At 39.0% G+C, this 24,369-nt stretch overlaps 2 protein-coding genes and 1 pseudogene across 2 annotated transcripts in view; all 3 read left to right on the top strand.

The window, feature by feature from the left end:
- Positions 1-24,369, top strand: part of LOC126935658 (sodium/potassium-transporting ATPase subunit alpha-2) — a 907,274-nt gene that overhangs the window by 163,402 nt on the left and 719,503 nt on the right. The gene's annotated exons all lie outside the window — the stretch shown is intronic.
- Positions 14,103-15,038, top strand: LOC126936372 (olfactory receptor 10J4-like; annotated as a pseudogene).
- LOC126936925 (olfactory receptor 10J1) lies at positions 21,963-22,917 on the top strand. Its single transcript, XM_050759906.1, is given in 3 exon segments — positions 21,963-22,305; positions 22,308-22,691; positions 22,694-22,917. Coding segments are annotated over 3 exon segments (924 nt in total). The 5' UTR covers positions 21,963-21,989.

A 24,369-nucleotide genomic window follows, 5' to 3' on the forward strand; every position in this document is an offset into this window, starting at 1 on the left:
AATAATTTAATATTTACATATGTGTTAATATGCACATATACGTATGTGTACATACATATGATTTAAATATATGTAAATACACATATATGTATATGTGCATATATGTGTGTATACATGTATGTGAATACACATATATATTTAAATTAAGTATATATTACATATAGATATGTAAATATATAATATAAATATATAAGTAGGGGATCTGCGCCAAGATGGCCAAATAGGAACTGCTGCAGCCTCCAGCTCCCAGCGTGAGTGACACAGAAGATGGGTGATTTCTGCATTTCCAACTGAAGTACTGGGTTCTCCACACTGGGGCATGTTGGACAGTGGGGGAAGGACAGTAGGTGCAGCCCAATGAGCTAGAGCTGAAGGAGGGTGAGACATTGCCTTACCCGGTAAGTGCAAGGGGGAAGGGAGTTCCCTTTCCTAGCCAAGGGAAACAGTGACACACAACACCTGGAAAATCACGTCACTCCCACCCTAATACTGTCTCAGCAAACTGGCACACCAGGAGATTATATCCCGTGCCTGGCTCGGAGGGTCCCATGCCCATGGAGCCCCCCTCATTGCTAGCACAGCAGTCTGAGATCTAACTGCAAGGTGGCAGAAAGGCTGGGGGAGGGGCACCCGCCATTGCTGAGGCTTAAGTAGGTAAACAAAACAGCTGGGAGACTTGAACTTGTGGAGCCCACCGAAGCTCAAGGAGGCCTGCCTGCCTCTGTAGACTCCACCTCTGGGAACAGAGCATAGCAAAAAGGCAGTAGAAACCTCTGCAGATGTAAATGTCCCTGTCTGACAGCTTTGAAGAGTAGTGGTTTTCCCAGCATGGAGTTTGAGATCTGAGAATGGACAGAATGTCTGCTCAAGTGGGTCCCTGACCTACGAGTATCCTAACTGGGAGACATCCCCCACTAGGGGCAGACTGACACCTCACACCTCACACGGCAGGGTACACTTCTGAGACGAAGCTTCCAGAGGAACGATCAGACAGCAACATTTGCTGTTCAGCAATATTCACTCTTCTGCAGCTTCCACTGCTGATAGTCAGGCAAACAGGGTCTGGAGTGGACCTTGAGCAAACTCCAACAGACCTGCAGCTGAGGGTCCTGACTGTTAGAAGGAAAAATAACAAACAGAAAGGATATCCACACCAAAACCCCCAACTGTACGTCACCATCATCAAAGATCAAAGGTAGATAAAACCACAAAGATGGGGAAAAAGCAGTACAGAAAAGCAGGAAATTCTAAAAATCAGAATGCCTCTCCCCCTCCAAAGGAACACAGCTCCACGCCAGCAAAGGAACAAAGCTGGACGGAGAATGACTTTGACGAGTTGAGAGAAGAAGACTTCAGACAATCAAACATTTCCAAGCTAAAGGAGGAATTACAAATCCAGTGCAAAGAAACTAAAAACCTTGAAAAAAGATTGGAAGAATAGATTACTAGAATAAACAATGCAGAGAATTCCATAAACAAACTGATAGAGGTGAAAACCATGACATGAGAACTACATGAGAAATGCACAAGCTTCAGTAACCAACTCAATGAAGTGGAAGAAAAGGTATCAGTGATTGAAGATCAAATGAATGAAATGAAGTGAGAAGAGAAGCTAAGACAAAAAAGAGTAAAAAGAAATGAACAAAGCCTCTAAGAAATATGGGACTCTATGAAAAGAGCAAATCTACATCTAATTGCTGCACCTGAAAGTGACAGGGAGAATGGAACCAAGTTGGAAAACACTCCGCAGGATATCATCCAGGAGAACTTCCCCAACCTAGCAAGGCAGGCCAGCATTCAAATTCAGGAAATAAAGAGAATGCCGCAAAGATACTCTTCGAGAAGAGCAACGCCAAGACACATAACTGTCAGATTCACCAAAGTTGAAATGAAGGAAAAAATGTTCAGGGCAGCCAGAGAGAAAGGTCGGGTTACCCACAAAGGGAACCCTATCAGACTAACAGCAGGTCTCTCAGCAGAAAAACTACAAGCCAGAAGAGAGTGGGAGCCAATATTCAACATTCTTAAAGAAAAGAATTTTAAACCCAGAATTTCATATCCAGTCAAACTAAGTTTCATAAGTGAAGGAGAAATAAAATCCTTTACAAGACAAGCAAATGCTGAGAGATTTTGTCACCACCAGGCCTGCCCCACAAGAGCTCCTGAAGGAAGCACTAAACATGGAAAGGAACAACTGGTACCAGCCACTGCAAAAACATGCCAAAATATAAAGACCATCGATGCTAGAAAGAAACTGCATCAACTAATGAGCAAAATAACTAGCTAACATCATAATGACAGGCTCAAATTCACTCATAAAAATATTAACCTTAAAAGTAAATGGGATAAATGCTCCAATTAAAAGACACAGACTGACAAGTTGTATAAAGAGGAAAGACCCATCAGTTTTCTGTATTCAGGAGACCCATCTCATGTGCAGAGACACACATAGGCTTAAAATAAAGGGATGGAGGAAGATCTACCAAGCAAATGGAAAACAAAAAAGGCAGGGGTTGCAATCCTAGTCTCTAATAAAACAGACTTTAAACCAACAAAGATCAAAAGAGGCAAAGAAGGCCATTACATAATGGTAAAGAGATCAATTCAACAAGAAGACCTAATTACCATAAATACATATGCATCCAATACAGGAGCACCTAGATTCATAAAGTAAGTCCTTAGAGACTTACAAAGAGACTTAGACCCCCACACAATAATAATGGGAGACTTTAACACCCCACTGTCAACATTAGACAGATCAACGAGACAGAAAGTTAACAAAGATATCCAGGAATTGAACTCAACTCTGCACCAAGTGGACCTAATAGACATCTACAGAACTCTCTACCCGAAATCAACAGAATATACATTCTTCTCAGCACCACATTGCACTTATTCCAAAATTGACCACATAATTGGAAATAAAGCACTGCTCAGCAAATGTAAAAGAACAGAAATGATAACAAACTGTCTCTCAGACCACAGTGCAATCAAACTAGAACTCAGGATTAAGAAACTCAATCAAAACCACTCAACTCCATGAAAACTGAACAACCTGCTCCTGAATGACTATCGGGTACATAATGAAAAGAAGGCAGAAATAAGGATGTTCTTTGAAACCAATGAGAACAAAGATACAACACACCACAATCTCTGGGACACTTTTAAAGCAGTGTGTAGAGGGAAATTTATAGCACTAAATGCCCACAAGAGAATGCAGGAAAGATCTGAAATTGACATCCTAACATCACAATTAAAAGAACTAGAGAAGCAAGAGCAAACACATTCAAAAGCTGGCAGAAGGCAAGAAATAACTAAGATCAGAGCAGAACTGAAGGAGAAAGAGACACAAAAATCCCTCCAAAAAATCAATGAATCCAGGAGCTGGTTTTCTGAAAGGATCAACAAAATTGATAGACTGCTAGAAAGACTAATAAAGAAGAACAGAGAGAAGAATCAAATAGATGCAATAAAAAATGATAAAGGGGTTATCACCACCGACCCCACAGAAATACAAACTACCATCAGAGAATACTATGAACACCACTACACAAATAAACTAGAAAACCTAGAAGAAATGGATAAATTCCTGGACACTTACACTCTCCCAAGACTAAACCAGGAAAAAGTTGATTCCCTGAATAGACCAATAGCAGGCTCTGAAATTGAGGCAATAATTAATAGTCTACCAACCAAAAAAAGTCCAGGACCAGATGGATTCACAGCCGAATTCTACCAGAGGTACAAGGAGGAGCTGGTACTATTCCTTCCGAAATTATTCCGATCAATAAAAAAAGAAGGAATCCTCCCTAACTCATTTTATGAGGCCAACATCATCCTGATAGCAAAGCTTGGCAGAGACACAACAAAAAAAAGAGAATTTTAGACAAGTATCCCTGATGAATATCGATGCAAAAATCCTCAATAAAATAATGGCAAACTGAATCCAGCAGCACATCAAAAAGCTTATCCGCCATGATCAAGTGGACTTCATCCCTGGGATGCAAGGCTGGTTCAAGATACACAAATCAATTAATGTAATCCAGCATATAAACAGAACCAAAGACAAAAACCACGTCTATTATCTCAATAGATTCAGAAAAGGCCTTTGATAAAATTCAACAGCCCTTCATGTTAAAAACTCTCAATAAATTCGGTATTGATGGAACATATCTCAAAATTATAAGAGCTATTTATGACAAACCCACAGCCAATATCATACTGAATGGACAAAAACTGGAAGCACTCCCCTTGAAAACTGGCACAAGACAGGGATGCCCTCTCTCACCACTCCTATTCAACATAGTGTTGGAAGGTCTTGCCAGAGCAATCAGGCAAGAGAAAGAAATAAAGCATATTCAATTAGAAAAAGAGGAAGTCAAATTGTCCCTGTTTGCCGATGACATGATTGTATATTTAGAAAACCCCATCGTCTCAGCCCAAAATCTCCTTAAGCTGATAAGCAACTTCAGCAAAGTCTCAGGATATACAATTAGTGTGCAAAAACCACCAGTATTCTTATACACCAATAACAGACAAATGGAGAGCCAAATCATGAGTGAACTCCCATTCACAATTGCTTCAAATAGGATAAAATACCTGTGAATCCACCTTACAGGGATGTGAAGGACCTCTTCAAGGAGAACTACAAACCACTGCTCAATGAAATAAAAGAGGACACAAACAAATGGAAAAACATTCCATGCTCATGAATAGAAAGAATCAATATCATGAAAATGGCCATACTACCCAAGGTAATTTATAGATTCAATTCCATCCCCATTAAGCTACCAATGATTTTCTTCACAGAATTGGAAAAAACTACTTTAACGTTCATATGGAACCAAAAAGGAGCCCATGTTGCCAAGACGGTCCTAAGCCAAAAGAACAAAGCTGGAAGCATCACGCTACCTGACTTCAAACTATACTGTAAGTCTACAGTAACCACAACAGCATGGTACTGGTACCAAAACAGAGATACAGACAAATGGAACAGAATAGAGCCTTCAAAAAACACATCTACAGCCATCTAATCTTTGACAAACCTGACAGAAACAAGAAATGGGGAAAGGATTCCCTGTTTAATAAATGGTGCTGGGAAAACTGGCTAGCCGTAAGTAGAAGGCTTGAACTGGATCCCTTCCTTACGCCTTATACAAAAATTAATTCAAGATGGATTAGAGACTTAAATGTTAGACCTAAAACCGTATAAACCCTAGAAGAAAACCTAGGCAATACTATTCAGGACTTAGGTATGGGCAAGGACTTCATGTCTAAAACACCAAAAACCATGACAACAAAAGCCAAAATTGACAAATGGGATCTCATTAAACTAAAGAGCTTCTGCACAGCAAAAGAAACTACCATCAGAGTGAAGAAGCAACCTACAGAATGGGAGAAAAATTTTGCAATCTACTTATCTGACAAAGGGCTAATATCCAGAACCTACAAAGAACTCAAACAAATCTACAAGAAAGAACAACCCCATCAAAAAGTGGGCAAAGGATATGAACAGACACTTCTCAAAAGTTGACATTTATGTAGCCAACAGAGACATGAGAAAATGCTCATCATCACTCACTGTCAGACAAATGCAAATCAAAATCACAATGAGATACCATCTCACACCAGTTAGAATGGCGATCATTAAAAACTCAGGAAACAACAGGTGCTGGAGAGGATGTGGAGAAATAGGAACACTTTTACACTGTTGTTGGGACTGCAAACTAGTTCAACTATTGTGGAAGACAGTGTGGCGATTCCTCAAGGATCTAGAGCTAGAAATACCATTTGACTCAGCCATCCCACTACTGGGTATATATCCATAGGATTATAAATCATGCTGCTATAAAGACACATGCACACGTATGTTTATTGCGGCACTATTCACAATAGCAAAGACTTGGAATCAACCCAAATGTCCATCAGTGACAGACTGGATTAAGAAAATATGGCACATATACACCATGGAATACTATGCAGCCATAAAAAAGGATGAGTTCGTGTCCCTTCTAGGGACACGGATGCAGCTGGAATCCATCATTCTCAGCAAACTATTGCAAAACAGAAAACCAAACACTGCATGTTCTCACTTATAGGTGAGACTTGAACAATGGGAACACTTGGACACAGGAAGGGGAACATCATACACTGGGGCCTGTTGTGGGTGGAGGGGGAGTAGGGGGGGCAAGGATAGCATTAGGAGATATACCTAATGTAAATGACGAGTTAATGGGTGCAGCACACCAACATGGCACATGTATACATACATAACAAACCTGCACGTTGTGCACATGTACCTTAGAACTTAAAGTATAATAAAAATAGAATAAATAAATAAATAAATATATAAGTATACATATATGTATATTGAAATACATGTATGTGTATGTGTATGTGTATGTATATATATATGATGTGTATGCACACGTGTTTGATATCCTCAATGAGATGAAAGAACTGAGTGTGTCCATGAAATAAAAACAGCCTTCTACAAAAAGAAAACTTTGGAAAATAAGACCATTTCTTTCAATAATAAATTAACAAATTGGAAGATAATTTTGAGGAAGCATTCTGGAAAATATAATAGAAAGAGAAAAAAGGAAATAAGAGACAAAATAATGTGAAGATTGGTAGAAGAGGTACAATGTCCAACAAATATGAGTTCCAAACAAGAAAATAGAGGAAGAAAAACATCAAGGAAAACAGTATTTCAAAATACTGAAGAATATAAATTTCCAGATTGAGTAACTAACAGAGCAAGAAAGAAAATAAGAAAGGAACACACACTGAAGAGTACCATCATGTTACATCAAAATTCTAGGGATAAAGAAAAATGCTAAGAGTTTCCAGACAAAGAAAGGGAGAAAAATACATCGTATTAGAAGACTGAGATTTCAAATGGAATTAAACTTTTCAATAATTACACTAGAAGCTGGTAAACAATGAAATAATGCCTTCAAAACTGTGATATAAAAATATTTCTAAAAGAGATTAATACATCCAACAACATACAACATATGTGGATACAATAAACATATATTTAGAGAAGTGGACATTTCAAAAAATTTACATCCCATTTTCTTGTTCTCAGATAGTTATTGAAGAGTTCTCCATCAAAATGAGGGATCTAGAAAGCAGGAAAACTAACATAGGCGAGGGACAAGAAAATTCTAACATGTTGGTGAGGAAAATCTCCAGCACTATAATCCTGTAGCAGTCCTAGAGAACAATCAGATCCAGATTGCAGGAGAGTAAAGAACTTCAGAAGGGTGGTATTAGGCCAAAAAGAAAAAAAATAAAATAACTAGAATCCTAAATTAAAAAATAAATAAATATGACCTGTATTTATTTATCTCATGTATTTGACTGTATCTAACTGTATCTATAGAGGAAAGGCTTTATAGTTCTGATGGAGAGTTTGAGGATTCATTCAAGATACTTGAAAACTTAATAACAGAGTTCAGTTACAAAAAATTAGCAAGAAAATAATTGTAAAGGAAGAGATATGCACTTATAGTAAGCTGCACAGTTCAGTTGTGAAAAATATGTTCATATCATAATAACGTATGTACTGAAAATAGATTTAATTTTTACTGAAAAGATGACAGGACAATTATGTGGGTGTATTTGTGTTCATGTGCACAGAGATGGTGTTGTAAATGAGCTAGGAAGTCAAGAGATAATGCCGAACATTTAGACATCAAGAAATATCATTATGTGCATATTTTATACAATATAGCAGAAACATAAAGATGCATAACATAAGAAACAGGTAAAAGAACTGAAAGTGGCTACCTCCAAAAATCAAGAATTATGTGTGGATAATAACTAACTTTTAAAATAATGTAGTGCTATTTCACATCTTAAATTCTATATTTGGATTATTTAGCAAAAATAAAATTAAACTCTAAAAATTAAGGATGACTGCTGGAGAAATAGAAATGGTGGATATCTAACTGCATAGTGTGCATAGTGAACAATGGAAACAAGTTTTTAAAAACAATTAACCAAAAGGCTGGCTAAGAAACAAGTAGAAATTAGGAAAACATAGTAAGTAAAAAATATAAAACATGATGTAAGTAATATTAAAAAATTTATTTAATTACAATAAATGTGAATGGATTAAACTAATTCATGGAAACACAGAGGCTCTCAGACTGAATTTTTATAACCTGCCACTTTAATTTTTTAAAATGTATATTAAAATGACAAAAAGTTGGAAAATAAAGAGGCTGAAAATGGTATTCAAGCAAATGAAAACAAAAAGAAAATTGATATAATATTGCTCAAACAAACAAAATATAATTTAAAGTGCAAACAACTAAGGAACTTATGATGTTGATAAAATAATTCACCAGGAAGATATTCCATTTATGAATGTATAAGCTCCTAACAACTTAGTTTCAAAATGTACTATGCAAAAACTGATAAAACTACTAGGATAAACTGACAAACACACAATCATAGCTGGAGATAACACATTTTTTTTTCTGAAACTAACAAAACATTCAATGGTTCAGTAGGACTTAAAAGAGCTGTAGCAATAATTAACAAACCTAATCTAAAACTCAAACCTTCACAAAGAGAATGTTCACTCTTTTGATCCCAAAGGATGTCTCAATATTGATACTACGTAAATATTTTTTTCATGGCCCACAATGCAATAAAATAAGAAATCAACCAAAAAAGAAGTAGCCAAACTCTTCTCCATTAACCTCCTTCAAAGGTCTATATACATCATAGATAGTTAATAAACACATACATAGCATTTATTGTATGTTAGCCATTATTCTAAGCACTTTGGAATATTTACTCATTCAGTCTTTAATATTGCTTGAGGTAGGTACTAGTATTCCTCTCAATATACAAATAAAATTGAAGCACAGAGAGATTGAGCAATATGTCCAAGGTTATGTAGTTAGTGAGTGTCAGAGAGAGACACAAGTGCTCTTGACTCCTGTATTAAGCTTATTCTCTTAACATAAATATCTAAATAAACTATGAGGTAAAGAAAAAAGAAAAATAAAATTTTTAAATATATACTACTATGACTTCACAAAAAGACTACAAAACTAATGACATACATCCAAAGCAGTTCTCAGAACTGCTTTATATATGTACTGGAAAATAATAAATGAGTATTTAAATTCAAAAAGTTTCAAAAAGTTTCAAAAAGAGTAGCAAATCTAGAGAAAGTAAAAACAAATAATTATGATGAATTTAAATGCAAAAATAAAGAAAACTAAAACCATAGAAATTTTATTTTTTAAGTTTGGATAGCTGAAGAGATTAATTAGAAATGAAACCCCTGACAACCATGATCAACAAAAATCAAAGAGACACAAGAAACAATATAAAGTAGGATACAAGGACAGACACAGAGGAACAAAATACTTATAAAAGCATATTTTGAACAACTATGTACGAATTTATTTTTAAAAGGTATATAAAAAGGGCAGATTTGGAGAAAAGGATATATTACCATAATTAGACAAGAAATAGAAAATGTACTAGAATGAAAACCCCATAAAAAAGGAAATGCTAGTAGTGAAAAACCTACTCTTTCCAAAAACAAAGACACGAAAAACAACATCATGCTCGGAGGATAGAAAGGTGTGAGATTTTGCCAGCATTTAAAGAGGCTGCTAATTGCAAATCAAACATAGCCAAGTAGGAAAAGATAATTATCGGCCAATAATGGATAGATGAAAAAATAGTAAACTGAATTCAGCAGTACATAAAAAGATCAAGCAAGGGTTTCCTTTAAAATGTATGAATGAGCCAATATTTTAAAAATCTATTAATGTAATTCATCCCTAACAACTTAAAGAATAAAAAAACATATGATTATGCCAATGAATGCAGAAAAGAAACTAGTTGAAAATTTGACAGACCATTTATGATAAACTTGCAAACAAATCAGGAATAGAAGGGAACTTCCTTATATCTGCCAGAGATCTATAGCAAGCATCATGTTTACTGGTTAATAAAACATGAAAAGCGTTTAAAGTCTGAAAAAAGACAAAAAAGTATCTGTAACTGTTAGTATTGAATATTATATTCCATAACCAAATGCAATGTGAACAGAAATAAATAAGAGAGATAAAAATCAGAACAGAAAAGACAAAGTTGTCAAAATGTGCAGATGATGTAATCGTCAATATATTTTTCTTCTTTGTCAGAAAAAAGCCTACATTCATCCTAGATTTTCTTAGCCTTTTTCCTCTAAACCCATCTTTCTTCAGATAAACACACAATAAAACTTATATTTTAAAAAGTCAGTCACTTTCCTGTTCATAATTTCAGTATTGGGGTTTTCTTTTCTTTCTCATAGGTTTCAATTCCATTCTATTTCTAATTTCAAAGAGCTACATATTTAAATAGCTACCAGGAGAACTATAAAGAAGAGACATTGACAAAAAAGCCCAAGATTAACTGATTATTTCAGGGTCTTGATAAGACTTGCTGCCCAATTTTAAGCCTTCCTTAACTGCTCCCTAAAGGATTTCAAACAGTCCTAATGAAGTTACACACTGGCCATTCTCAAGCAATCATAAATATGCCGTAAATTCATCTCTTGCCTGTGGGACTTTGGATCTTAATAGCTTATGAGCTCAAGTATTTCCAGTTTCTGTTGGGTAAATGTTTGAAGGCCTTAAGAGAGATTATGTGGAATTGAACTGAATGCCTGGCAACTCTTCCATGCTTGTCAGTCTCTTCCAGCTTACTTGGCTCGTCAAAGACACCACAATAAACTGCTTTCAAATATTTATTTCTCAGTATGTTGGTACTCAGAAAGGAAATCCTTTCCATTTTCTGAGTCTCTAAGAGAAAGGTACAAACTGAGCACCAGAACTAGGAATTACTGAAGAGCCCAAGTCTTAGGGTATCCTGGGGGATTTGATATCCAATTCTCTTCCAACCTTCAGAAAGGCCCATCTTGGGCTCACCTTCTAAAAGAAGAGCAAGGATGGGTCAGTTGATCGTCTAAGTGCTGGAGAGAGAAAGAGGGGGCTACAGGAATTACTTCAGTAAAGGTCTTCCTTCTGATCTTCCTCAAGGAGAAGGTGCTCAGCTTTTTGTGGGTAACACACAGGGGTGGCCAGGTACTGCAAAGCAGGCAAAACTGGCTTACACTACAGGTACAGTGTTCCCAGTTTCTGCTGTATTCCATGTTCCTAGCATGCGAGAGACATTCTACGAGTATTTGCTGAAGAAATCAGTAAATGAATGAGTCATGGTTCCCACAACATTCAAATTGAAGAGGCCTCAGAGTTGGTCCTTCAGCAGTTAGGACAGAGAGACCCTGGAGTGTGAGTGATTTGTCTCACGAAGCTGCATCCTTAAACACGATTGGTTCTGAGGCCCTCCCCTTAATGCGATCATAAGGCATGAGGTCCTCTTCAACCACGGAGCAGTGCAGGACATTATGCTGATGCAAATACTTCTTCCTGTATGAAAAACCAAGACTGTCTAGTACTATCTGTATGATTGTTGATGAGCCACTTTTATAATGAGATCCCCAGACATCAGAGTGTTTGATTGTGCTATTGCTGCCTTGCAGACCATCATTGTGGTTTTGGGGAGAGGGATTCCAGAGTCCTGGGAGAATGGTCCTCTTGGGCAACCAGCAATTCGGACTTAAAGGGACAGGGCAATGGAGAGGTGCAGGAGAGCCTGGTGCTGCTTTCTGTATGTTTGTTACGCCCAGATCTGACTGATCAGGGAGATAAATTAACTGAAACGTCCTGGTAGATTCTGTTTTACTTCTAGTCCTCCATTTCGGAAAATTATCTGTGTGCTGTGTCTGCCACAGTACAATAAGAGTCCTGGAAATTCTGGTTTCAAGCCTCACTCTCCTGAATCCTGAATAAGCCTCTGTTCTGCCCAGTGATATGTAAGTCACATTTCAGGACTTGATAATGTAGGGATTCTTGTTCTGTAACTAAATGTGACCTCATGGCCCTCATCTCATAACCTCATAACCCTCATCACTCTCTTTTATCTCCTGAGATAATTATCAAGTGGAAAAAATGAATATACAGCTGTGTCACAAAACTTAGGAATCAAAAAGCATAAATAGTAAAAAAAAAATCACCCAGAAAGGATAATCTGGGTATCAGTCTTAAGAAATCATGGGCAAAGTTTCCAAACCCTAAATGCCTTATCCAGTGTATTCCCATTGAAATGCTGTCCAGTCTCTGCAGCCCTCAACAAACCATCTCTATCCCAGATTGTGCCACTCAGCTCTTCTTCATAGCAGTCTCTGAGATAGATATTAGCACAGTCTTCATCTTACAAGTGAAGAAATTGAGACCTAGAGAGGTGAGAACTGTTTCCAAGGTCATATATGAGTAAGTGGGGCTTGAGTTTGATCACAGAGGTATTTAACTCCAGACTACCCTGCCCCCAATACCCACACATTTCAAAATCTAGAGTTGGAAGAGAAGTGAGTATGGAAAGTAAAGACCGGACCTTCCAATAGGGATTGAAGAAATTAATAACAACAACCATCCACGAACATGAAGAAAAGAAAGAGAGGAAAAAAAAATAAGGGGTGTGTGTGTGTGTGTGGGTGTATGCCTGGGTAGCCAAGCATACAAGTATAACCCAGAGTTATGGCGAGTGGGGATGGGAAGGATGGAAGAAAGGAGAAAAGCAGAAATTTAATGTAGTATTTTCTTGTTATGTATCAGGAACTGCACTTGGCAATTTACATACAGTAATTCATATGATCTCCATAGCAACACTATGAAGTAGATATTATTATTCTATTTTATAGATGAGCAAATGGAGACAAATGAAACGAGCAAAGAAAATCAGGCTTCCCTCCATTTACACTGGGGTTAAAGCCAGAGATTACTATGAACTTAAATATTTTGTTGTTTCTATTGCTGTTGTCTTATAGTTACTAGTATTTTAAATCTGTAAAAAACCTTCCAAGACTTTATTGTGTTTAGAGACTAAAAAACAGAAGCAGAAACTACCCTTCACACAGAACGGGGAGACTCGGGTATTAAACACGTGATATTTGGGGCTATTGGAAGAAAGCAAGACTGAAAAGAGAAGTGGCTACACACCACAGAATGTTCTAGGTCAGCACACTGGACTATCCACACGGGAGAAAAGGGGTGTCTCCTCTCACTTCCTTATTCCAGACACCGGCCACTGTGAATTTGAACCTTGAGAGAAGGCAGTGCTTTCTACCTTGACTTACCAAATGGAAGCCCTTCTGAACACAGATGGAGCAGGTTTTGAGGAGAGGAACTCCAGAGTCCTGGGACACAGGAGAATGGTCCTCTCTTGACTTCCCAGGAGTGTGCCTCACACAGCCATCTGTTCTTGGCTTGAACTCATTCACTCTTTAGGTACGTCCCTTTGCACTGGCCTTCAACAAGCAATGTGCCATTGCTGATTTAAACCAGGTAAGTCTGAGTAGAGTTTCAGGCCTGGGCACACGTATTCAGTGCTTTCTCTGGTCTACATCTACTTCTAGTTAAACCAGTTAGGGATTTCCAATACATACAGTCTCTGACTTTATAATAGTGTGAGAGTGGTATGCATACGGAAGAATTTATACTTCGTGTACCTATACAACCATTTGGTTTTTCACTTGCAATACAATATTCAAAAATTACCTATGATATTCAACACTTCATCATAAAATAGACTTTATTTTAGGTGATTTTCCCAGTTGTAGGCTAATGCAAGTGTTCTGAGTACATTTAAGTTTAGCTAGGGCAAGCTATGATGTTCAGTCAGGTGTATTAAATGCATTTTTAACATAATATTTTCAACGTATGATGGGCTTATCAGGATGTAGCCTCATCATACATTGAAGGGCATCTGTACTCAGTTTTCATAATTGCTTCCTGTCAATATACATATACTACATCTGTCCCCAAGTCTCAGGTCCCAGAGAACCTTGAAGGGTCTTTCAGCACTTGCCCGTGTCTGAATGTTGAGAGCGTCTGAAACCCAGAGCTACACCCCATTTCTGTGCCTGCATATGGCTGATGATCATCCTGGACCAGCCCAGTGTTTCCAGCCTGGATGTTCAACATTCCCACCTCATCTCTTTCAGACTCAGATTCTCCTCAATGCCAAGGCCCAATTTCATGGCTGTGACAGAGTTTACATTTGAGGGTTTCTCCATTTTTGAGTGGCATCACAGACACATCTTCTTTGTGGTCTTTTTGGTCTTGTACCTTTTGACCCTTGCCAGCATTGCTATCATCTTGACAGTTATCTGCCTTAACCATCAATTTCACACACCCATGTATTTCTTCCTGAGTGTGCTGTCTATTTCTGAGACCTGTTATACTGTGGCCATCATCCCCCAAATGCTGTCCAGTCTCCTCAGTCCTCAATAAACCATCTCCATCCCAGGCTATGCCACTCAGTTCTTTTTCTATCTCACTTTTGGTGTCAATAACTGCTTCCTGCTCATGGTCATGGGGTATGACCACTATGTGGTCATCTGTAAGCCCCTATGGTATTCGGTCATCATGGGCAAAAAGGCTTGTATACAACTGGCAAGTGGATCCTGGAGCATTGGCCTGAGCACAGCTATCATTCAGGTGTCTTCTGTGTTCAGCCTTCCCTTCTGTGATGCTAATCTCATTTCCCACTTCTTTTGTGATATCCGGCCCATAATGAAGTTCACCTGTGCAGACACTACTATCAAGGAATTTATTACTTTGCTCATCAGTCTCCGTGCCCTTGTTCTGCCCATGGTCTTGATCTTAGTCTCCTAAGTCCTAATTGTCACCACCATCCTCAAGATTGCATCAGCTGACGGCTGGAGAAAGGCTTTTGCTACTTGTGCCTCACACCTCACAGTGGTCATTGTCCACTATGACTGTACCTCTTTCATCTACTTAAAACCGAAATCCCAAAATTCCCTGTAGGACAGACTTATCTCTGTGACATACACTGTTATTACTCCTCTGCTGAACCCTGTTGTATACAGCCTGAGGAACAAAGAGGTCAAGGATGCCTTGCTCAGAGCTTTGGGCAGAAAGCCTCTCTCTTAGGTGCTGGTCATTCAATAACAGTCAAAGAAAAAGAGTTTGATGAGGTGTCACAGTGAGGAGAACAATCAGATGAGAGACAGTATGAGAGCACCAGGTGGCTGATCTAGGCAGCATCTAGGAATCTATTCCTCTCATAGATTGAAACAAGGAAGAAAAATATTAATGAAAAAAGAAATAGATAGATTTACCAAGTCAGGTATATGGGTTTACCAAGCATGATGAAAATCAAATAAGATAAAGGGTATCCATGCACTGCACTATAGTGTTAGATGTTATTCCTGTTACTCTTGGCATAAGGTATCGTAAACCAGTAGGGAGAATAGGAAGAATATATACTATCATATCATAGAAGTTTATGTAAGATGGACTTGACTTCATGAATGACACAAAGGGTACAAAAGGCCACCACCCCCTCCTGTCTGAGGATGGGACCAACTCTAGGGCACAATTCTAGATCCCTTCATTAGATCAGGCTGAAGTTATGCTCCAGCTGAGACCGTGTTCTTGCATAGTGATTCCCCTTCCCCATCCTGCTTCTCTCATTCCCTTTCCTCTGAGGGCACTCCTTAGTCAATCACTGTAACCAAGACCTTATTTCAGACTCTGCTTCTGTGGAACCTGACCTAAGCAAGGTGCTACCTATGTCTACGGGGCAATTACTCAGACACTGCAAGTACTCTTTTTGCATCTGTTGCACTTAGAGCAGTGCCTGGTGCATAGTAGATGTTAGGTATTTATTAAAAGGAAGAAGGAAGGAAGGAAAGAAAAAGGAAAGAAGACTGCTGCGAGCAGCTAAAATACAATTAAAAGGTAGCTCTTCTCCCTTGTTTTCCTTTTATTATTTTAACACTTTCAGGCTGTTTGCCCCTCTTTGTGATATCTCCTTTTGGTACATTTATTGAATGTATCCTAGATAGTAGCCATTATTTTAAGTATGTTATTCATTTAATCTTCACTATAAATCTATGACATAGATATTTTATTATCCTTTTTTATGGATGAGGAAACTGAGACCTCAAATAAGTTAATTCCTCAAGGCAGAATCAGGATTTAAACACATGCAGCCCAGCCCTGAAGTCTGTAGTTGCATTGTAAGCTCATGATGTTGTTTTTAACCAGCTTTTTCCTCTATAATAACTAAATTATACTACTCCGTACCCCTAGGAAAAGGAGGAGCCTCCACCCCATTCCAAATTGTGGATTTACACATATCTCGGATCCTGTTCACGATATCTTCGGACTTTACAATCAGTCTGGAAGTTCAATAATAGTGTATTATAATACACTCCATTTCCTAAAATAGCTTGGTGCATCCCTTTTTCACTCAGCACAACCCCAAAGAGGAAAATAGGAAAGAAGTTTAAAGTGGGCCAAGAACTGTTATTGTTTACCCTGAACTCCCGCTCTAAGAACCAATGACCTTGAGTAGGAGATACTAAAACAGTATGATATTGTAGGTAGAGTACAGGCTTTGAACAGAGAGGCATACATTCCCAATCATAGATCCGCCATTACAAGCATGTGTCCTGTTATGATACTTAACCTCCCTGGTTTTTGTTTCCTATCTGCACGGCAAGGCTGACAATATCACCTCCCAGGGTTGCTGTGAGAAGTCAACAATGTTATGGACTTCTACATGGGAAGCTATCAGCACCTTCTCCACCACCACTCTCCACAGACATTGCTCCTGGGTCACTCTGAGGTCAACATCAAGTCACTCTTGATGTGGAAACAGAGCCCTAGCTTTAACAATAGGATTCTCATTTGTTCTTTGTCAATAGAATTTCCTTTTACCCAGGAGGTCTTGACTTTGTAACTGGACTTCTCTTATAGTCCCTGATCCTGTGTTCTGGTAAAAGGAAACTAACTATTCTCCCAGTGTCTTCCAAGTATTGCTTCCTGGATATACCCAGGACTTTATTTCAGGCTCTGCTTATGTGGAACTAGACCTAAGCAAAGTGGTATCTATGTCTATAAGGAATCACTCAGACTTCACTCTGAGTGTTCTTTTTGTGGTTAATAAACCACCAAGAGCACCTGTCTGAATTTCTCCTCCAGATTCCCTTTATTTATGCCTGCCTTACTGACCTGCCAAATACATCTCATAATATCATTCCCTCTTCTCTCCTAGTTGTCTCAGAGTCACTGCAAGAAGTCCCAGGGTTTCTGTGTGCGTCAATTCTCACATGCAGTCTGAATAAATACTGACAAAAGCATCTGCAAGTATTTTTTTAAAGTACCATAATTCATTTGAAAGCACCAATTACTAATTCATAGTTCTCCTTTTCAGAACTTATTTTTCCTATCAATAGGTACAAATAGTACAACTATTATTATCCAAACATTATCAATTTAGAGATCCAAGAAATATTTGGACGTAAAAAGCGGTTTTCATACACAGACAATTTGGACATGCCAGCTCTAGGTGACAGAAATAGTGTGGAAGACGGTGTGGGAGTAGACATAACTTTAGGAACCTAGTTAAATCTGTTTTGAGCCCTATTCGGGGCCCTGAAAGACTCCCATTGACAATTCCAAAGCCTTCTTAAGAGGTCTAGACCCAGGATCCTAAGCTAAATTGAATGCCATAAACAAACTATAATAAGAACCACTGGAATCTGCTCCCCAAATAAAGCAGTCTGCAGAACTAGAAGATTTTATACAGCAAGTTCTTTTGGCTATTTTGCCAGCTTTGTTTCTATAGTCACTCCACATGTGTTCATTTTTTTCTAGCATAAAATCCCAATATATTTGCTATTGGTGGCCGATTGGACTTTCTGTACATCTCTAATCTGTAAAATTAGATACTGCTACTGACTTCAGAGGGTTATTTGGAGGCTTATGTGAGACAAAAATCTGTGAAGGTGTTTGATAAATATTAATTGCTACTGAAGTGGTATACCTGTCTTTTTTTCCAGATAACACATTTTTATATCATCAACCCAGTTCCCCATTTCTACAATCTTCCTAATTTGTCCCAAAGCAATAGTATCATAAAGCCTTGAGCTCTTTTGCCCAATTCCACTCCTTTCCTGTTGAGATCTCATAGCCACCAATGATATCTAATCACGAACCTTTAATGTGCAGATCATTTTCTTTGATTCGTCTGTTACAAGAAGAAGCTATATATATTTATAAATAATCAGAGAGTCGACATGAATGAACCTGATGAGAGCAGTTTATGAAATTATTGGTTCTTTCCTCTCCTTTGAGCCACACATTGATTCAGTTACAAGTCCTATTGATTTCCCTCAGATGTCTCTCACATGTGTCCCTCCCCTCTGGGCCAATTGCCACACCTTTAGATCAATCCCAATTATCTCTGTTACATCAGCAGCCTAGCTGGTTTTTCTTCCTCTTTTTTGCCAACTTCAAATCCATCTTCCCACCTCACAGGTCAATATACCAAATCCCAGTGCAGGTTATGTTTATTTATTTACTTATTTATTTTCAACAAGGAAGCAAAATCACCAGAAAGACCGAGAGAGGGCATACGATCGTTAGTGGTTAAAAAAAAAAAGAGAGAGAGAATCACTTCCTTGAGAGGGCAGTTGCTAAGGAACTTTAAAGTCTAAGAGCAGGAGAGATAAGTGAGAATCACTTGAGAGGCTCTTAAAAGTGATACATTCAAATACTCTTTTGTAATCTGTTCTCACTTTACCTACACAATGTAATTTTCCATAATCAACCTGAGTGTAATCAAGGACTATCTCCTCCCTGTATCACTTACAGTTACGTTTCAGTTATTATGATTGTCTATCACCTGCAACTAAACCATGAGCTCCTCAAGGTTTGGTGCAGCACCTCGTCCATTTCTGTATTTCCAGCAACTAGCACAGGGCCTGACATATGCTCAGTGCTTAAAGAATGAATGAACGCAGATAAATATCACATGAAAGACTAAGAAATTGTTAAAGAAGTAATAAACATCTCATGGAAAGTATTCAGTGAGAAGTAAATTTGAAGTTGGGTCTTCACAGACAATTAGAAGCCTACAAAATAAAGGGAAAGAAAAATCTGGGTAAAGAGAACAGAGTTCGAAAGCTAATTTCTGTTTCCTAGCCTTCAGGAGTAAACCTTTGGATCTAAAGATAGTGTACTTCCAATCCTGAATGCCACAGGGCAAAGACAGGCACCATGAACTGTCCTCTGCAGAATGATGACCATATTTAAATACTTCTATTCCAAAAAGAAAACCAGATTCTTATACTAGATAGAGTTCCTGCCTATAAGCAAAAGACCCTAAATTTCCTGAAATCCAAGGTGGTATGGCTCTAAGCTTGAGCTGCCTAGATTTGTCAGTATGGATTTCTGAGACACATCTGCAAAAAAAATAAAAAAATAAAAAATAAACCACATGCACACATGCACGCTCACTTATTCAAATAATTAAAAATCAACTAAATAAACCAGCTTCCTCAAATATTATTCCAACTTGAAGCAAAGGCTTTCCCCAGGCTCCCCAAGCACTAGCCTGGAATTGAGTAAATGAGCCTTATACATAATAAGACCTCCAGTTACCTGTTATCTGCATCCTCCCAGCCCCAGGGTGGCTCCCAGAATGTCTTCAGGGAGTGACCCCCAGAAGCCCAGCTGCCTGATCCAGGGAGAGCATCTTCTCTGGCTTCAAAGACTTTTCCACACAGAGGGGTTGTCAAGAATGCCTGTGACTCTCAAACCTGACTATATTCCCACTAGAGTGTGTTTATGCCCTGCCTGCTTAGCCTCAGGTCCTGCCGTAGGCACTCTTGATCACCTTGCTCACCTTGGTCACCCTGTGCCTATCCATTGTGGCCAAGGGAGCCTGACATTTCAATCCTTACTCCTCAGCCTCCTCTAGCCCAGCTCTCCTGTTGTGCCTCAGTGCTAAGCAGAGTCATGTGAGTGGTCTTTAGAAGAAGGATTGAAATGGGGCTCATTACGTATGGGCTGACTTTAATTTATTGTAGTATTTCAGCTCCTATCACAGCTGGACAGGTCTTCATAAGCTATATTTGCTCTTCCTTCCATTTCCTTAGAAGAATTATAGGCTTCCAAGAGTTGGGAGGATGCTAACCAAATCATAATAGCCATTCTTCTACCTCAAGACAGACAAGTTTCGGTCAGATAAGATGACATTTTAGCCATGTGTTTCTCAGTGGGAACTCTATTGGTGTTTGGAATAAGACAATTCTTCCTTGGGCAGAACCACCACAAGTTTTGCAGGACATTTCACATCTTGAATGGCCAAGAGCTTCTGTGCTCATTATTGTAACAGTTAAAAGCTCTGCCAAGCATTTCTGATTTCACCATAGAGGCGCCATACCACTCCGCGGCTGGACTACTACATAGTTTTTGCTCAGAAGCCTCACAGAAGACAAATGTCTTTAGACATATATTTTAGTATCAAATGATTTTCTTTATTGGAAAATATTCTCTATTGCAGCTTTACTTTCTTTTTAGAATTCTTAGTGTAAATGATTAACAGCTGGTCATCAACGTCTTTTAAATAGATTTTTATGAACTTGAAGAAAGTCTCCACGCATACTAACCTTCATCACTGATGTGATTTATTTTATGCAAAACTTCTCTTTCTGAATATGCATAAGCAAATCAGAATATAATTTAAATACCCTACAGAAGCTTACTGTTTAAAGAGATAAAAATGTGAAATATTACATAAATTGAACTCATCCCCTTCCTTCAACAAAATGATGTACCTTTGGTGTAGCTGTTTTTTTATATTCAGGGTCTGCTTTTGCTTTAGGTGAGGGACACTTAAATTTGCTGTATCTTTCCTGATACAATTGTTTATCTCTGCAGAGTGGGTGTAGGCTTACTCACAAAGCTGTATGGGCTATAAATTTGCCTTCTGGTTTAGGGAAGGTAAAGATGTAGCATAGTTTATAACATACGTGAATCAGTGCTCTGAACTGTCAGCAGACTTCCATCGCTCAGACAGAAGTGGGAGAGGCTGGTGGTTGGCTAAGATTTTCCTTTTTCTTCTTGAAGACAAGATGAACCTTTCTATTTTGCTTCTACTTCTTAAAGGATGTGCAAGGGGGATGATTCATAGTCTTTAAAGAAAAGACCGGGCCGGGCGCGGTGGCTCACGCCTGTAATCCCAGCACTTTGGGAGGCCGAGGCGGGCGGATCACAAGGTCAGGAGATCAAGACCACGGTGAAACCCCGTCTCTACTAAAAATACAAAAAATTAGCCGGGCGCGGTTGTGGGCGCCTGTAGTCCCAGCTACTCGGGAGGCTGAGGCAGGAGAATGGCGTGAACCCGGGAGGCGGAGCTTGCAGTGAGCCGAGATCGCGCCACTGCACTCCAGCCTGGGCGACAGAGCGAGACTCCGTCTCAAAAAAAAAAAAAAAAAAAAAAAAAAAAAAAAAAAAAAAAAAAAAAAAAAGAAAAGACATCACTAGTCCATCCCTAAACAAATTATTTTCAAGCACCCAATCCATGCATCATTTGGAGCTAGTGAAATATGAAAAGATGTAAAAGGTATTTTAAAGTTGCTGAGCCTTTGTGTGAGGTGAGGCAGAAATAATGGGGTAAAAATAATCCAAATAAACATGAGGACCTCCGAGTGTAACATGGTTTTATGAAGGGCTGAAAATGTGCGCTTGTCTCTGAAGAGTAGGAAAGAAGAGGAGAAAAGAGGAGTCATTCCAGATGTCAGGGAGGAAGAGTAGAAATGAAGTAGGAGCATGCATGGTTATACAGTGAAAAAGTGAGACTATATGATTCTGTGATGCATGGAAAATTATAACAGATGGTCACAGAGTAAAAATATTTTAAGTAAAGATAAGTAAACCCAGGGATTAACTTAATCCACTAGGAAATATAGCCCCAGATTTATAACTGAGAACTATTGAACTTCAATCAATTTCAGAAATGTGCTTCCACTGTTTTACTGAGACTACGTGACTTTCGTGTTTTTATGCTTCAGATTTGGGAACCAATCAATGAAAACAGAGAACTTTACTCTCATCACTGACTTTGTTTTCCAAGGTTTCTCCAGCTTCCGTGAACAGCAGATCACCCTTTTTGGAGTGTTCCTTGCACTATACATCTTAACCCTAGCAGGCACTACCATCATTGTGACCATCATCCAAATAGATCATCATCTTAACACACCCATGAACTTCTTCCTGAGCATGCAGTCCACATCAGAGACTGTATATACATTGGTCATTCTCCCAAGGATGCTCTCCAGCCTCGTAGGTATGAACCAGACCATATCATTGGCAGGGTGTGCCACACGGATATTCTTTTTTGTAACCTTGGCATCACTAACTGCTTCCTGCTCACAGCAATGGGATATGATTGCTATGTGGCCATCTGCAACCCCCTGAGATACACGGTCATTATGAACAAGAGGGTGCGTATCCAGCTTGTCCTGGGGGCCTGCAGCATTGGGCTGATTGTAGCAATAACACAAGTGACATCTGTATGCAGGTTACCCTTCTGTGCTAGAAAGGTGCCCCACTTCTTCTGTGACATCCGACCTGAGATGAAACTCTCCTGCATTGATACCACTGTCAATGAAATCCTGACTTTGATTATCAGTGTGCTGGAGCTTGTTGTATCTCTGGGTCTGGTTTTCATTTCTTAAGTTCTCATTATCTCTACAATCCTCAAGATTGCTTCAGTTGAGGGCCGGAAGAAGGCTTTGCCACCTGTGCCTCCCACCTTACTGTGGTCACTGTCCACTACAGCTGGGCTTCCATTGCCTGCCTCAAGCCCCAAGTCAGAGAACACCAGAGATCATGACCACTGATCTCGGTGGCCTACACTGTCATCACTCCCCTACTGAACCCTGTGGTATATACCCTGAGAAACAAAGAGGTCAAAGATGCTCTGTGCAGGGCTGTAGGTGGGAAGTTTTCCTGACCACTTAGGAAGAGTTCTCCTGAGGCTGTCAACACCCACACTAGGCAGGAATATGAGGTGTAAACTCTCAAACCCTTGTCTCCTAGAGACCTGCCCCTTAAATAAGAGGCAAAAGAGGAATAGCAGTTTCATAAAACTGGGAGTCTGAAGCTTTAAATAAAGTTACTGGATGGAGCGTTATCCGTGTTTTGGGGGATAAATAGACAGACAAGGATAAGATATGCCTAAATAAAAGGTCAGAAAGTAGTGTGGGCTGAAAATTGTGTACTGACCTTTTGGTTTCTTTGTGAATCTCCACCTAATGAAGGCAATAGAAAGCCCCTTGAGAAAATGGAATCCAAGACACACTTAAAATATTTTTCTACAATCCCTTTAAAACTGGATTCCCTATTGGAGTATGTTTATGACATGTCAAGTAATAAGTTACTGTGTGGGGAGGGAGAGTGACCTCAGGATTAGATAGCCCAGGAGAAATAGATTTTCTCTCCTGGATGTGTTAATTTATCCTAGATTCTAGCAAAACTGCTAATTAAATATGGTGAGCATAGACAGTTTAATTAGAGATCGTGGCAATTCTACAGTCATCATGGCAGTCTTTTGAGGGCACAATCTGAGATACTCCTGGATCCTTTCAAATTTGGTTAAATCAGAAAACACACAACGGGCAAGAGCTATGAACTAGCCTCTTTGCTAGGTCCTGGAGAAATAAAGATAAAAAAAGCTTCCTTGCCTGGCTCCAGGAAGCTACAAGTCTAGTGGCAAAAGCAAGCATTTGACAGTATGGTTTCAGTTCTTTATGATAAATGGCGTTTACAAACAATTAAAGAAGAACTCAGAAAAAGAAAGAAAGGGAAAAGGGAAGAGAGAGAGACTGTTGGAGATGTCAGGGAAGTCTTTAAAGAGGAGGGGACCTGTGATGTAAACTGGTTTTAAAACACAAGAGATTGTCTGAATGATAAGAAAGAATTCCAAAGAGAAGAAACAATGTAGCTACAGGTACCAAAACAAAAGGACTGATCAGGGAACGAAAAATGATTCAGTTGTGCTGACTTCAGGACATGGAGGAAGTGGGGACTGAAGGAGATAAAACCAGAAGGGTAGGTTGGGGTCATATTCTGAAGGCCTCATATGCCAAATTAAGGAATCTCAGCTTTAATTTTTTTTTTTTTTTTTTTTTTTTTTTTTTTTTTTTGGTGAGACAGGGTCTTGCTCTCTCTCCCAGCCTGGAGTGCAGTGGCGCAATCTTGGCTCACTGCAAGCTCCGCCTCCTGGGTTCACATCATTCTCTTGCCTCAGCCTCCCCAGTAGCTGGGACTACAGGCACCCGTCTCCATACCCGGCTAATTTTTTTGTGTTTTTAGTAGAGATGGGATTTCACCATGTTAGCCAGGATGGGTCTCTATCTCCTGACCTCACGATCTGCCTGCCTCGGCCTCCCAAAGTGCTGGAATT

This window comes from Macaca thibetana, chromosome 1 (genome assembly GCF_024542745.1).
Source record: "Macaca thibetana thibetana isolate TM-01 chromosome 1, ASM2454274v1, whole genome shotgun sequence".
NCBI lineage: Eukaryota > Metazoa > Chordata > Mammalia > Primates > Cercopithecidae > Macaca > Macaca thibetana.